At 35.5% G+C, this 15,990-nt stretch overlaps 2 protein-coding genes across 5 annotated transcripts in view; both read left to right on the forward strand.

Moving 5' to 3' along the window:
• Positions 1–7,605, forward strand: part of LOC112652154 (uncharacterized) — a 78,368-nt gene extending 70,763 nt beyond the window's left edge. For all 3 annotated transcript variants that reach the window (XR_007401745.1, XR_004812967.2, XR_007401744.1), the window contains one exon: positions 7,562–7,605. The gene's annotated coding sequence lies outside the window, so the exon portion shown is untranslated. The remainder of the gene's footprint in view (positions 1–7,561) is intronic.
• Positions 7,606–7,888: 283 nt separating this feature from the next.
• On the forward strand, positions 7,889–15,565 carry MUC7 (mucin 7, secreted). Of its 2 annotated transcripts, none has more exons than XM_025435679.2 (3): positions 7,889–8,046; positions 9,404–9,509; positions 13,745–15,565. In XM_025435679.2, exons 2-3 carry the CDS (start codon positions 9,456–9,458, stop codon positions 14,471–14,473), a joined length of 783 nt encoding a protein of 260 aa, XP_025291464.1. In that variant the 5' UTR covers positions 7,889–8,046; positions 9,404–9,455; the 3' UTR covers positions 14,474–15,565. The 2 variants fall into 2 exon arrangements, with proteins under 2 accessions (XP_025291464.1, XP_025291465.1); XM_025435680.2 differs by having other exon boundaries at positions 7,896–8,046; positions 9,441–9,509.
• The last annotated feature ends 425 nt before the right edge of the window (positions 15,566–15,990 follow it).

The following is a 15,990-nucleotide window of genomic DNA, read 5'->3' on the forward strand; positions in this document are numbered from 1 at the left end:
CAACACTGAGATCATAACCTGAGCTGAAATCAAGAGTAAGACACCTAACCAACTAAGCCACCCAGGTGTCCCAGAAATAATACCAAATCTATACGAAGCCTTCCTGAAAATAGAAGAGGAGATAATATATCCTAATTCATTTTAGAATGCCAACATTGCCCTGATACCAAAACCAGACAAGACATTATAATAAAAAAAAGCTACAGGCCATTTTCCTTTGTGAACACAGGTCAAATCAAACAATATACAAGGAAGATGATATGTCATGACCTAGTGAGGTTCATCCCAGGAATAAAATGTCAATGTAACATTCAAAATCAACTAATGTAATTCACCATATGGAAAGATTAAAATGAAACCATATGGTCATCTCAGTGAATAAAGAAAAACCGTAATTCAAAATAATTCAACATTCCTTCATGACAAGAGGAGAAGAGAATGTCCTCAAACTAATAATGAGTACTGGCAAACAAAACAGCCATATCTAACATAATACTATTGGTTCACAAACTGGCCCCTGGTAACACAGGACAAGGAGAGATGGAAGAGAGAGGAAGACCATTCCAGACTGGTAGGTAACAGTTTTAAGAAACAAGGGAACTTATGTACAAGGCTTGTCTTATATTCAATTGAGAAGTTCTCAACAACACATTGTTCTCTCAAGGCTGCATCCTTGAAAATGGCTCCCATAAGTGCAAATGATGGGGGTGAGGAGGAATGTACATTCCAAGGACAGAAGGGTTGATGAGCTTGATTTCACAGGTCCACTCACAGGACAACCAGAAATCATGTCCTCCTCATGACTTCCTCCAACACTACAGCCCTCCTGACCTATTTTTATAACCTTCCACAGAGCTCTCTTCCACACTGTGTCCAAAGTAGTCAGCAAGGGGTTTCATTAGCATGGAGGTAGGAAGCATGGTGGCAATAATACAGACACATGCAAGAGGAAATACAGATTAAGATAATGATTCCCAATAATAAGTAACAATTTTTTCTACCAAGAGCCTTATGATCCAAACCACTGATTTAATAAGTCCCTCAGTTTGGGAATTCACTGGTGTCATGTGATTTAAAGAAGATGACACATTAGCAGACTCATTTATCAGGTATGAACATACAATTTTCTGTTTGAATAAGGTGACAAGTGCCTTCTTATGAGGCAGTAATAATGTCCAAGACCATTCTGTTTTGGATTACTGCTTTTCTCCTTAAAGACATCTCAGTGTTCAGTAAAGATAGGCTATGTCAGCTATCATTTAAGGCTTGCTGGGTGAATTTAGTAAAGAATTCTATGTAGCTTACAACATCCTCCCGGCCGCTGGAGGTAAGAAAGCAACCAAATTACCATACTACTAGAAAATAAAAAAACCCACCTAGCTTTGAAGACAGGGAGATTGGCAGCTTTAGAAATTTAACCTGGTTAATACATGCTGGCCAAGGGAGGCAGCACTATTAAGCATGAGGATATGCCAGATCAGGACTTCAATCTTCTTCCCTTGCTCAATGCTGCATGTTCCATTCTAGGTATAGTATATTTCAACAAGTACAGCTTGTAGTAGGACAGTGGGATCCCAATGAAGATTGAGTAATTCCCCCTTACCCAGAGGTATAAAGTAAAGTAACTCAGCCATCCCAGGAGGACATCCCATTCCAAATTCTAGTAGATATCACCTTTACTAGACATGACAGAGTTTGGCATTCTCAGCAACATAGCTCACTGACCAACAGTGAGAGTCAGACCAATGGCTGTCTCCAGCACTTTCCAAACCTTTGTGGTGTTGGGTGTCTTGGCAAGGGTCCCCAATTTTGCATACAAGGCCAGAGGCCTACTGGCTTGTCATTCAAATACATTAATGCCTAGGATGTGAGGGGATGGAGAAACATTTATCAAGCAAATGGATGTCAAAAGAAAGCCAGAATATCAGACAAACTAGACCTTAAAACCAAAACTACAACAAGAGACAAAAAGAGGCACTATATAACCATAAAGGGAACAATCCAACAAGATATAAAAATTGTAAATATTTATGCAACCAACATGGGAGCACCCAAATATATAATAAAAAATTAATAAGAGATACAGGGAGAAGCTAAAATAGTGGAGTAGTAGGAGGACCCTAGGCTTGTCTACTCCCTCAAACACAGCTAGATAAATATATTAAAGCCAGGGACCAAACACTGCCCATAGCAGACAGGAGAGCATCTGCAGACAAATGACCTGAAGGATAGAGCAGCCAAAACACAACAGCAGAGTACACAGAGAACAAACCAGAAACACTCCCTGAAGTGCCAGATCCTGGGCACTACATGACCACTTTTCATAAGGCTATTATTTTCAAAAGCAGGAGACCCAACTGATTTTTCTAACACAGAGAAGAAGGCAGAGTCTTAGACAAAATGCCAAGACAGAGGAATTTATCCCAAATGAAAGAACAAGATAATGCCATAGAGATCTAAGTGCAATAGATGTAAGCAAAATGCTTGTTGAAGAATTTAAAACAATGATCAAAGGATTCTCACAGGGCTTAAGAACAGAAAACATTGATAAGAATTTTACCATAGAGATAAGAGAGTTAAAAAAATTAATCATAGGTGAAGAGTGCAATAAACAAGATTGGAAACAGGCTAGATGCAATGAACAGCAGGCTGGAAGAAGCAGAGGCACAAATTACTGACCTAAAAACAAAGTAATGAAAAGTAATAGAAAATAATAAGGAAAGTAGTAAGGCTGAAAAAAAGAAAAGATGTAACATAGTAACTAACATTCATATCATAGGAGTCCCTAAAGAAGAATAGAAAGGGGGCAGATAAATTATTTGAAGAAATAATACCTGAAAACATCTCTAAACTGGGGAAGGAAATAGATATGCAGATTCAGGAGGCACAGGAAGACTCTCATCAAAATCAACAAAAGCAGGCCAACACCAAGACATATTATAATTAAATCTGAAAAATATAGTGATGAAGTAAATATCTTAAAAGCAGCAAGACTAATAAAAAAAACCACAAGACAAAAGAAGTCCTTAATTTATAAGGGAAAACCCATAAAACTAGCAGGAGATTTTTTAACATAAATTTGGCAAGCCAGAATGTGCAGAATAGGAAAAATCCTAAGTCAAGTAAATTCTATGCAGTAAGGCTATCATTCAGAATAGAAGTAGAGATAAAGAATTTCCCAAACAAAAACTAAAGGAGTTTGTGACCACTAAACCAGTACTACAAGAAATATCAAACATGGTAAATACCAAGAAAATCAATCTAAGGACTGACAAAACAAACTGCACAACTAGTGGGAGAGAAGATGCCACATCATTGAAGGCAATCTACGGTTTACTAAATCCTGCTTTAGTAGTAAATTGGTTACTATTTTCACTAAACCTAAATTATAATATACATTTCATTCTATGATTTTGATGTTGTCACTGAGTTCCCTAAGTCCATTCTCATGTTGCATAGTTCTTTCTTTAATTGAAGGTTTTTTCAAGGACTAGTGGAGCTATACCTCAACAAGGCCTATATTAAAAATCCATAGCTAATATCATCCTCAACGGGAAAAACTGAGAGATTTCCCCTAAGGTCAGGAACAAGACAGGTATGTCCACTCCATTATTATTTAACATAGTACTGGAAGTCCTAGCCACAGCAATCAGACAACAAAAATAAACAAAAGCATCTAAATCGGCAAAAGAGATGTTTGATTTTTCCATAGACTCATTTAGACCTTTGCTTATTATTCATTCATTCTCTTTAAAGATCTTCTTTTGCTTCCTTTCCTACTGTTAGCAAAAAATAAAAGGAAAAATATGGATTTCCAGTATTTCCATGCAACTTTGCCCAGTGACTATCACTTTAATTAGATGTCTCCATTTTGTTTTAATTGGAAATCAGTTCTGGGAGTATCTCCTTCATAATGTTTACCTAATCTATCTTTTGGATCAAGTAGAATTTAAACACAATCTTTCTCAGAAATTGCTTGAACAAAGGATTGGGGTTTTTTAAATATTATATGAAGTTGAACTTACAAACAGCTCACTATATTTAATTACATGTACTTTTAATTTTACACTTAATTACTGTATTTAATTATATTTTATTTTTTATTCCTTCTTGAAAAAGAAGGAATGTTTAAAAATAAAAATAGTTTTCAAGCAAGTTTTTTAGAAGACTATACCACATTTTATTTTATTTTTTTAAAGATTTGTTTATTTATTTATTCATGATAGACAGAGAGAGAGAGAGAGAGGCGGAGACACAGGCAGAGGGAGAAGCAAGCTCCATGCCAGGAGCCTGATGCGGGACTTGATCCCGGGACTCCAGGATCGTGCCCTGGGCCAAAGGCAGGCCCTAAACCGCTGAGCCACCCAGGGATCCCCCAGAAGCCTATACCACATTTTAAAAATCATCTTCATCAGAGACATCAATTGACCTTCCTCTTGTGCTCAGAAAGTGAGATTCTACCCTTTATAAAACTTCACAGGATCCAACAATATACCAGAAAAGTCATTTCCTCCTCAACTATTGTTTTATTTATTACATATCTGCACTAAAATGATATGGTAATGAATACAAATGCTGTTAATCCACTACACAAGTCAATCTGAGAAATTATTTTGGGAGGTAGGGGGGCCTAATCACAGACAGATGCCAAGAATCACCTTCTCCATTCTTGCTGTAAAAGGTCCACTAAACAATCCTCTCTCTACTACAGAATGACATGTATCCCTTCTTGCCCTTTCAGTCCAAGACCTTCTTATCCCATGTCTCTGTCTCCAATATAAAATGCCATCTTTAAAGTGGACTTAAAACTTCAGAAGCAGGTATAGCAATTACAAAAATAACTGTAATTTCTCTCAATGAGGAAGAGTCTTAGTGGAATGATTTACCTTAGGTTTTGCTAAATCGAAACAAGAAAGAAAGAATCAAAATGCAATCTTGAAATCAAAAAAAGAATTAAGAAAAAACTAAATCCATAAGTACATAGCTAATACAAAAGGTATAGCCATGACAAAGAAAAGATTGACAAGCTAACTTAAGTGAGAGAAAGGGAAAATACCAAATGAGATATTATACTGAAAAGTACAAATTATTTATCTAACCTTCTAGTAATAGACATGCTTAGAGAAAGCAGTATTAAGATTTCAATCTTACCATTATCCATTGTTGGTCCATTGGCTTAATTACATTAAGCAAAATGAGTGCCCTACAAATTTCCAGAATACTATACTTGCTTCTAATAATTGTCCTAAAACATTGATAGTTATGAAGTATACGGAATTACTTTGAAAACAAAAAGGACAGACACATTTAGGATATTAGGATTGATAATACAGATAAAGCAGACTGTACTGGGAAATCAAAAACTAAAGAAGATGCAAATAATGCTTTCTTTTTCTCTTGCCTGTATAGACCTAGGTCATAGAGTCCCTGCCAAGACTAGACAAAACTGAAACGTTGCTCTCTACCACTTTTCCAGGCCAATTTTCCAGTGTCAATGCCAAATTTGCTTCCTTGTTATTTCAGATTATTTCTGTAAACCTGAAAAGACCTCCTCAAAACTCTAAAAGGAAGTCAACTCTCAACTTTAGTAAAAACAGAAGATACATTTCAAACCACAAAAATAAATCCCAAGATAACATTGATATAGTAAAAGCTATCTTAATCCGCTGATTTAAATAATTGATATTCTCTGTATTCTAATTATGTCTAAGAAGGATAAAAAAACATAAAATAATCTGAAAAATCCATGGGGTTGGCATCAAGGTAGAAAAAAGATTGGTAAAAGCCTTCTACTATGAATACTACGTTAATGGACTTTGCTATTAACCAACATCTGATACTGATTGAATCAGGTGAGAATTTTTTTTTTCTTTCTGACAATGAAACATTTTGGTGTAGAGGTAGTAAAGTGAGGAGCAGAAAATCAGCTATCATTCTGTACTCCAGAGGAGCAGAACTCAATGGGCAGTAAGCTGTTGGGGCTATCAGTTGAGTTTCATGTCACAACACCCAGTACTAATTTAAAATATGGCATAATGCTGATTTAGTCTAGATGTTGGTAATTTCCATACATTATTTCCAAAAACTGTATCACTGATATGGTATAATTGCTATGGTATGATTATGAGTTCCTAAAATGCCAGGCAAGTGGCTCCCACACTGCAAGAATGTTCAAAGAATAAATTATACTCATTATTTATTTAAAAATTTTAAAAGAGCTAAACAGCACTGGATTCTCATGCTTTTCCAATATTTAAAGAAAACTAAATGTTCAGGTGAGAATCAAGACTGGAAATAAATATTTCTGGAAATCTTATCAATTTCTTATCAGGTCATTACAAGTCATCAACTAAGTGAGTAAGAACTTAAGGTAGTTTGAGAATTGTTCTAATGAAGACATGGGCTCAGAAAAACTTGCTTCATATCAATAAAAATTCTACCCCACAGTTAATTTTGACCACAGCAAGCATTATGGTAAATACGTATCACTGGTTACTAGCAAAAAGGAGGGAAAGAAACTGATATTATAATCTATATCCATTAACTCAATGCCATGTCAAAAACTACTACTTCCCAATGATGCCAATCGAGCTGAAGGCTTACAATTGTAAAGCACCATGTGAGACTCTTTAAATTATCTAATGTTATTCTCACAGCAATTTTGTTAGATGACACTCCTACTTTGTAGATAGGAAAATGAGGCTTAGAGAAATTAGATACCTTGCCAAATACTATATTGCTATTAAATGGAAAAGCAAAGAATCAAACCCAAACAAATTACTTCTGAACCTACCCTACCCTTATCCTGGAATCAGAAGTGAAAAAACAAACTGACTAGCTAGAAGTACAGTCACAGCTTCAAAATTGTATTCCAGTTTGATGATTTTATATAGAAGTATTTAATTCTGAAATCTTTATAAAAATGGTTCTTAGGCGTCTTTCTAAAAATGTCTTATAAGACAACTGGTCTAATCATTCAAGAGATCATATCATGGGAGACAGAGGAAAATGTTTTAGAATTAAAGAAACCAGTAAAACAAGTGAATGTAATGCATGGTCCTTATCTGAGTCCTGGTTAAAACAAAACAACTAAAATTACTTTTGGCAAAATTCAGGAAATTTGCATATGGACTGAGTTTTAGGTTATATGTGCGAATTACCAATGTCGTTGGATGTTACTGTTGTTGTGTTATAAAAGGGTTTTTTTGAAGTTAACTATTTAAAGAAATATTATTAATGAAAAATTCAGAGATTAGTTCTCATAATTAGCTATCATGATTTCTCAAATATTACAGTAAATCGATCAATTAAGCATTTATAGCAAAAGGTTAACAACTGAGAAATCTAGGGAACAAGTGTATTGTTGTGCATTATATTACTGTCTGCACTTTCCTACATATTTGAAGTTTTCTCAAAATAAAAAGCCAAAATATTAATAACTACTCATATAAAAGAAGTCAATGTTTATCTTTCAGGTGTGAAACAATTGTTCTTTACCAGTATTTAGCATCATGTTATTTTTTTAATCCTCTGACCTTAGCTAAATCATCTTTCTTGACAGAGGAAAAATGGTGCTTCATCACATGAAACTGTCAGAGGGAGATCACACTGCTTACTTTGAGAAGCCAACAGGAAACTGTGGAAGATCTATTCCTTCTTGAAAGACCTGGGCCATGGCTGTCCAAGTCTTCTTAGGTGTCATCATTCACTATAATATTTCTCATCAATCAGGTAAACTATTCACTGAGAAGCTCTTATTGTTACCATATTTATCAGGAAGAAACTGATGTACAAAGGACTGCTGTCAACCTGGGCAAATTACAACTATCCTCTCTTTGTTTTTGAAATCAAATTCCCTGACAGAAGTGACCTTATCCTAAATCCAATAAATTTCCTATTTCCAAAAAACTCAACTGAAGAGCTATAAAACCTGAAAATTGTCTTGTCCTTTCTCCTCCTTTGCTTCCAGTTACCGTCCTAAAAGGATCAGCTGAAGGCCATCAATTGCATCGAACATCCTAAGAAGAAAGAATCACACCTGGCCAGGTATATGGATATTTTAGATATGTTGGGGACTAATAATATATCTAATGTAAACTAAGCAGCTTTCAAGTTACATACATATATTGAGTAATAGCAGTAGTTGTTATAATAGTTATTCTCCTCTCTTCTTGTGAACTGCTAAACTGTGTAATAACAGATTCAACTCATATGTTAAAAGAAGAAAATATCATCAATGGGGAATATTTTTTAATCTCAAAAATAAAGAGAAGACACTCCGACAAGATACTAGGAATCTAATAATATAATAATGACAATTCCTTTCTCCAATTGGGCCAGATGGTTTTCTTCTGGGTATACTAGTACTATAATAATTACCACCACTAAGCCTTTATCATGGATCAGACATTGTGCCCAGTATAATCTGCAATATGTATCATTCCAGTTAATCTTCAGTACAACCTTAAAATGAAAGTTTGCAATTCACTCAAAGTCACACAGTAAGTGGCAGAGCTGTGATTTAGACCAATTATGACTGACTCTAACACCCGTGTGATAAACAGCAGGGTTCTCTTGTGAGACGTAGTTGATCTGTCTGACAGCACACCACATTAACGTGTGCACACGAATTTACTTGCCCTAACAGTATTGTCTACATAATGATTTTACCTCTCAAACTGACATGTACATATTGTATACATGATCAAAATGAGAAAAATAGAAGGCCATATCCTTCCCTTATGCTCTCTTGCTACAACCTAAAGCCAAAAGTAAAATTATTTTGGAAATATATTTTTAATTGATTAAATCTGTACTGACTACGATGATATTATAATGAATAAAACATAATTCCATCCTTTAGAGATTTAGAAAAGGGGCATCAAACAGAAAAACCTTCAGTAGAATGAAGTTTGGGAAAGAGTCCATTTGATAAGGTTCTTGATCCTAAGTAACAGCCTTATAACAGAGAGACCAGGAACACTACTTTGCTTAAAAGAACATCATAGAACACTTACAAAATCATAAACATTTACTGCTCAATAAATATCAGATTATTCGATGCTTCATCAAAAAGGGAAATTTCTAGAACTAAAATAGAAATAAGAAGGAAACTATTTTGTTCTCTTATTAAACTTCCTAAGATCCTGCCCTTCCTAGGCAATCTTTAGTATCAGTGGAAAATGCCCCTACTACAAACTAGTTAAAAGAAGAAGAAGAAAAGAATTCCTGACTCTCCTCCATTGCTTTCTCGCTTAAAGAATGCATTTTAGCTTGAAGTAATTTTGCCTCACCACTACGGAGTGGAAATATATACATAATTTTTAGAAACCATTGCTGTCTTTGAAACCATGCCTTCTAACAAAACCAAGTCATTTATCAAAACGCATTCCATCTCTCACAGCATCCTAATAGTGAGCAACCTTTCTGCTTTCCTCAAGAGTCAACAGAAAAAGATGAAGACTCTGACACTGCTGGCATGCATTTGTGCACTGACTGCTTGCTTCTCAGTAAGTATTCATCCAAATAACTGTTATTCTTATACATCAGTAACATTTAGTGCATATATACCTAATTGAGACTTCAAAAGTACATGTACATGTAATTCCTATTTCCGAGAAGCTTAACATCTTTTGTTTTCTGTAAAACATAAGAAAAAGCTAATTAAAGGAAAAGGAAATGACTCATTTCAATTATGTTAATCAATATTTCCATACCACTAACTTTATCATGGGTGTGATAAGATGGAGATACAGAAAAATCAATCATATAGGGCCTCACTGGTGTAGAACATGGATTCTATTTTCAGATTATTAGGAGGTCTCAGGATGACCAGAGTGTCCACAGAGGAAGGACCTGACTCTGGGTCCTGGGAAGAAAATAGATTTCAGGGGACAAAAACTAAGGTAGAGAAACCAGGCAAGAAGCTAAGGCAGTGCCCAGATAGAAGATGGTGGTGTCTTTTACTAAATGTCAGCAATTAAAACAAAATATGAGGGTGAATTTAAGACATACTTTGATTAAGTCTACCATACCTTATGCTGCTTAGGTGTGTAGTCAAAGAAAGAAATGAACAAAAGAGTTTTGTTTTGGATGTGTTAAATTTGAAATGGCTGTTAGACTTCTTCAAGGGGATGTCAAGAGGCAACCAGACACTGTCTGGAGTTCAAAAAGAAGTTTAAGAGTGAAGTTTAAATGTTAAAGATATTTGAAGCCACGGGACCTTATAAGATAACTTAAGAAAACATGTAACAAGTTTGGATATGGATAGAAAAATGAAGGAAGCATAAAAAGGGACAGGAAAGAACAGTTTTTAAAATCAAGAGAAGATTACAAAATGGGACTCTACCTTTTAGACATTTACCATCCAGGACACTTGGATGGCTCAGCTGGTTAAGTGTCTGCCTTTGGCTCAGGTTGTGGGTCCTAGGATCAAGCCCTTCATGGGCTCCCTGCTTTGCTTCTCCCTCTCCCTCTGTCCCTCTGCTCTTCTTCCATTTGTGTACTCTATCTAAATAAATAAATAAGGTCTTTTAAAAAAAGATATCTAGGGTCTACTGGGAAAGGAAAATTAAAATTAGTAGTGATTCAAGGGGATACATGATGTAATAAAGAACCATATTTACCCCACAGCTATATACCTATACATATTTGTTCACTTTTATTTTGACAAATTTGAAGAAAGGGTCAAGAAGTGAAATATAGATTTACTAAATGCTGCTGAATAGCCTCAGAATACTATGGTTATAAAAACAGATATAGAAGGCAGAAGAACTGCTAAGGTAGACAGAATTACTCTTGGGTACTCTCCTATTCCTCACTTACCACATAATATCCATTCCCCCACTATCACCAAAAAAAATATCTTGGGCTTTACCCTGGACCCTAGTGTTGATTTCCATGATTACAGCACAAAGTGCACACAAATGGCATTCAAAAAATGTGGGTTTATGCTCATTATCTGAACATCCAGATGAATCTTTGAGCTGTAATCTATCTATAGGGCTCCAATTTCCCTATGGGGAAATAGCAATAACAGTATATGCCTCATAAAGCTGCTAAAGAATAAGTAAGAACCACATGTGTTTAAAAATTGTAAAGGAGGGCGGCCCAGGTGGCTCAGCGGTTTAGCACGGCCTTCAGCCCAGGGTGTGATCCTGGAGATTCAGGATCGAGTCCCACGTCGGGCTCCCTGTGTGGAGCCTGCTTCTCCCTCTGCCTGTGTCTCTGCCTCTCTCTACCTCTCATGAATAAATAAATAAATAATCTTTAAAAAAAATTGTAAAGGAGAGTACAGATGTAATAATTATGATGTAAAATTGTTATAATCTCCATTTAAAAATGTAGACATATTCTCCTAAAATTTACTTTATCTCTTTGGGATTCAGTTTTTCATCTGTATAATGAGGATAATAATAGGACTTACTTTCGGGTGTTGCTAAGGAATTAAGAAAATTTACATTTGTAAACCACTTAAAGTAGAGCCTGACACTAAGTGCACAAAAAGCTATGATTTTTTCTACAAAAATAAATGACAGATGTGAACAGGCAAATGAGGATATCTTAAATATGCTCTTCCTGGCTTAACTATATTTAGTATAAGTACTTCCATCCTTCAATCTAAGCTCAAACCCTTGAGGGATTTTCAACTCCTCCCCCTCTCAAGCTTCCCTAATCCCAATTCTAATAAAAAAGTTATGTCAGGGCCATCCACAACTGCCAATCATAATGATAATTGGTCAATATATCTTAAGCAAACTACTCAAACTGGTCATGTTCTGTGCTAAGCTAACATTAAAGTTAATATGACTTTAATTTGTCTTCATCAAAACATCACAGATATTATTTTGGTCATCTAAAAATTAAAATAGTTTTCATATCCTAATTAACACAAATGTTAAGATTTTATTTAGTGATGAATTTGGCTTTTTTATTGTCAATTCCACGCATTTGTTCATTTAGTAAATATCTAGTGGGTGCCTAGTATGTGCCAGGCATATTTCTAGGTATTGAGCAGAGATTAACAAAACAAAATCCCCACTCTCATGAAGCTAATTATTCTGATTAATCATGAATAAACAGCATTAACTATTTCAAAGCATAGAAGTCATACAATCAGCCTCTGGATCTGCAATTTAATTTAATTTTAATGACTCCATAAATGGGTACACGGAGATCCAGTGAAATTAAGTGATTCGCCCAAAGTCACTCAGTATTAATGGTAGATGCAGGACAGACCCAAACCTCTCCTGATGATCTGCTGTAGTGTGTTTCAAACATTCTCTAAGATATGGGAGTTCTTCACACCATCCTTAAACACCACATAAAAAAGTGGAGACTGAGCTGGTGGAATTCAAGGCCCCCAATCTTGCTTCAATCAAAGCAATTTTGTGATTATCTGGATCACATATTGAATCTTGAGGAAAAATTTGCTTGAACATGTGACCTCCTTATTTTATATTAGAAAACTACTCCCCTATAATAGAGTACATCTCCCGAGAGGTTCCATGATCAGAGGAGCATCCTAGGTTCAGAGCTGCAGACTCTCATTTATATAAGAGAGCTATGCAAAACTACCAATTATGTGGATCAAAAGCCAATATTTTACTTTATGAACATTCTCAGTTATGAACTGAAATGTCTTGGATAATTTAATTTTTAAAACAATTAATGCTTTCCGAAGTTATTTTTAAGGCTGGGTATATCAGTCTCTGAGGAAGTTATGTTAGCTGAACAACTCTGCTAATCTCTCAAAAGTTGTCACCTTTGCCTGTGCCAAACTCTGTCTCTTAAGAAAGCTTTATAGTGTGGGGCGAGAAAAAGTGGTGAAGCACAGGCTGGAAAGCCATTCAGGTATACTGGGAAAAAAGATCAAGTACTGGGTGTGGAATTGAACTAAATCAGTGTTCTTTTCAGATATGAACATGTTTGAGAAATCATGAGAGCTACAGGTCCTCTACAGACAAAAGACAGAAACATGCAAAATTTTCCTACAATATCATAGGATTCATTGACCCCTTAGTTTCTGCAATTATAATTTTTATAATGATATAATTAAAATGTAATGGCTGCGTGCCTGGCTGGCTTAGTTGGTAGAGCATGCAACTCTTGATCTTGGGGTTGTGAGTTCGAGCCCTATGTTGGATGTGGAACTTACTTTAAATAAATTAAATATTTTTTAAAAAGATAATAGCCAAAGTTCTTTTTCCAACTGAAAAAAAAAACTAAAAACTAAGTTTTCTTTGATGTGGAGGTCATAAAGGAAGTGGTGTATTTGTTAAATTGGTTGTTTGGGATTTTGTTGTTTTGTTTTTTGATGATGGCAGATACGAAAGGTGTGATTCAGAAAAGGCTCCTTAGTCCCAGGCGAATGCCTTTGAAGTTTCATGATCAAAATGCAGCAAACAGGGTGCCCTTTTGTTCAATCCTCAGGCAGTAACCTGATCATTCTCTACTATAGAAGAAACTATAAGCACAAAGGACAATCTAGCTAATTCTCTAGACTTGAACCCACAGGAGTATATCCGTTGTAGCTAGCGGGGAAATAAACACTTGACAAAGTGAAACTCTCTAATAGCAAGTTGTTCTTGAGATTTGGTAAAATTAGAACAATTATTCAACCCACCGCTATCTGGTTTCCATTCCTAGAGCTCCATAAATACTGCCCATCCAACATTCAGCAATAATCCCCTACTTGATAAATCAATGGGTGTTTTCAGTTCTTGCACTTTCTTTCTTTCTACAGCTCTGTGAAGGTTGGAAAAAGCAAGGGAAAATACATCACAAAAGGAATAATGTCCAACAATATACAGTAGACCGCCGATTACCAACTCATCTCAAATTTCACCCTAACTGGAATATATTAATTCAAAAGCATTTAATTTTTGGTCCACACAGATACCCAAAGCTTCCAAATCCAAACAGAAGAAAACCAAAGCCGAACCGTCCCCAGCCACCTAAGTGTCCAACTAAAACTAACACCGTTGTCAACAATAGCACCTCAGAGGCCAACATTCAAATCCCATCTTTGAGTCCCATAACTACTTCCAACAAAATTGTTACATCTCCAGGTGTGACTTCTACTAATAATGCTTCCACCATATCTCAAAAAGAAGATACCGATACAGGCCCTTCTGCAGCTACCCCATCAACACAACCTTCCCCCACCCTGCCAGACACCACAGCTGCCCCACCTACATCTTCCCTAACTACACCAGCACCACAACCTTCCTCACCTGTACTGGACCACACAACTGCCCCAAATACCACACCTAATCCTTCCCCAACCACTCCTGCTTCTCCAACTTCCAAAACTACAACTGCACCCACCACCCAAACTACTACTCCAGCCACTACTCTAACTACTTCTGTTGAACAAACAACCTCACCTTCCAGCCAAAATGCAAATTCTCAATTCTGGCAATATATTTATGAGTTAATAAAGTACATTTCTGGTATTACACCAAAGAAATAGTACATCATACATTATGAAGTGTTCTGTTGTCAGACATGAGTTATGAGTTACTTTTGCCACCAATCTCAAAGTGAAATAGCAATATTCTTCAAATTTAAAGCACTATCACTAATCTTTGAATCTATTTACCTCACATGACTTATTAACAAGAAAAACCACCTCTATCTCACAAAACAAGTGCATAACTTTAATAGATCACTTTGTGGAACCTATAGAGACAGCCCTCTGAGGGGGGAAAAGACATTAACTAAACAGACAAAATTACATGGATCAGGAAACATTGATTTTTCCCTAAATGATGGAAACCATAAGGTCACTATTCTATATCCTCAACCAAGAACTCACCTGAATTGTCTAATCCCACAAATATAAAGGGATGATATCATGTCTCTCAAACAAAAACATGTAAATATAGATTAACCTATATTGTAGGTTAATCATTGTATTACTGGTTAGAGACAAAAATTCTTTAAACAATCATCCTAAAGCCTTAAATCCAATTCCATTCCACAAAATGTGAACCAAGGAAGGGAAAGTTGATTTGAAGTGAAGATTTGAAGTTAGTGAAAATGAAATCTGGCAGCCAAGCACAAACCAGGTCCCTGGCACTATGTATTTGAGAGCATATGATTGTTTAGACGTATGGTTGATTTTAATTGTATTATATCTAAGTTAATTTGCATCCAATGTACTTGATTCTAGCCTCTGTGAATCACAAAAAACTTTTTGTGTATGTTCACATGGTGGTAATAATATTTTACTATGAATTCAATTAATTTCATCTTACTAATTCAATTAATTCAATGTGAAATGTATTCAGCAGCAGAATATTTTCTAAAACTTTTAGCCATACATTTAAATGTGTTTTAAAGCAAACCATACTAAACTACTGCCCTGGTGTTACATTTGCAAAACTGTCTCTGAAAATAAACCCTGATTGTAGTCAATAGGAGAATAACAACTATCTACTTGGTATAGAGAGATAATGTTAATTTGGGATGTGAAGGTATTTTTACTTTGTTTTACTACTACTGAGAACTCTAATGATTTTATTTAGATTTTTTGTCAAATAATAAAGACTTATCATGGCAATCTGTTTTCACTGCGTGTATCTGCAAGCCCCTTATCACTTAGATTCTGAGAAGGGTGAAAATGAACGTCTGCATTTTTGTCAACTCTACCACCAATTAGCCAATGACCAAACCATCCCCAGCCACCTAAGTGTCCAGCTAAAAATAACACTGTTTTTTAGGTAGGACACTCAATATCTCTGAACACTGGGGGTTTTAATCCTTTAAACAAAGTGGTTAATTTACTTAGATTAACTTAATCTTTACTTATTTTTAACTTACAAATACATTTCCAATCCAAATTCTGTGTTTGCCCTGTGCTTCCAGACTGACAATAAAAGACCCCTATTCCTTTCACTTAATTCTGTTCCTTCGGTTTCATCTCAGACTAGCTTAAAAGGAACTATCAGAAAGAGAAATTAAGAAAACAATTCCATTTACAATTGC

Source organism: Canis lupus, chromosome 13 (assembly GCF_003254725.2).
Source record: "Canis lupus dingo isolate Sandy chromosome 13, ASM325472v2, whole genome shotgun sequence".
In the NCBI taxonomy this organism is placed as follows: Eukaryota; Metazoa; Chordata; class Mammalia; order Carnivora; family Canidae; genus Canis; species Canis lupus.

Bases quoted from the DNA above. Each gene is read 5' to 3' on its own strand.
- MUC7 (XM_025435679.2), top strand. From the start codon at position 9,456: ATGAAGACTCTGACACTGCTGGCATGCATTTGTGCACTGACTGCTTGC. The intron at 9,510-13,744 runs GTAAGTATTCAT...TTCTTTCTACAG, and splicing joins CACTGACTGCTTGCTTCTCA to CTCTGTGAAGGTTGGAAAAA.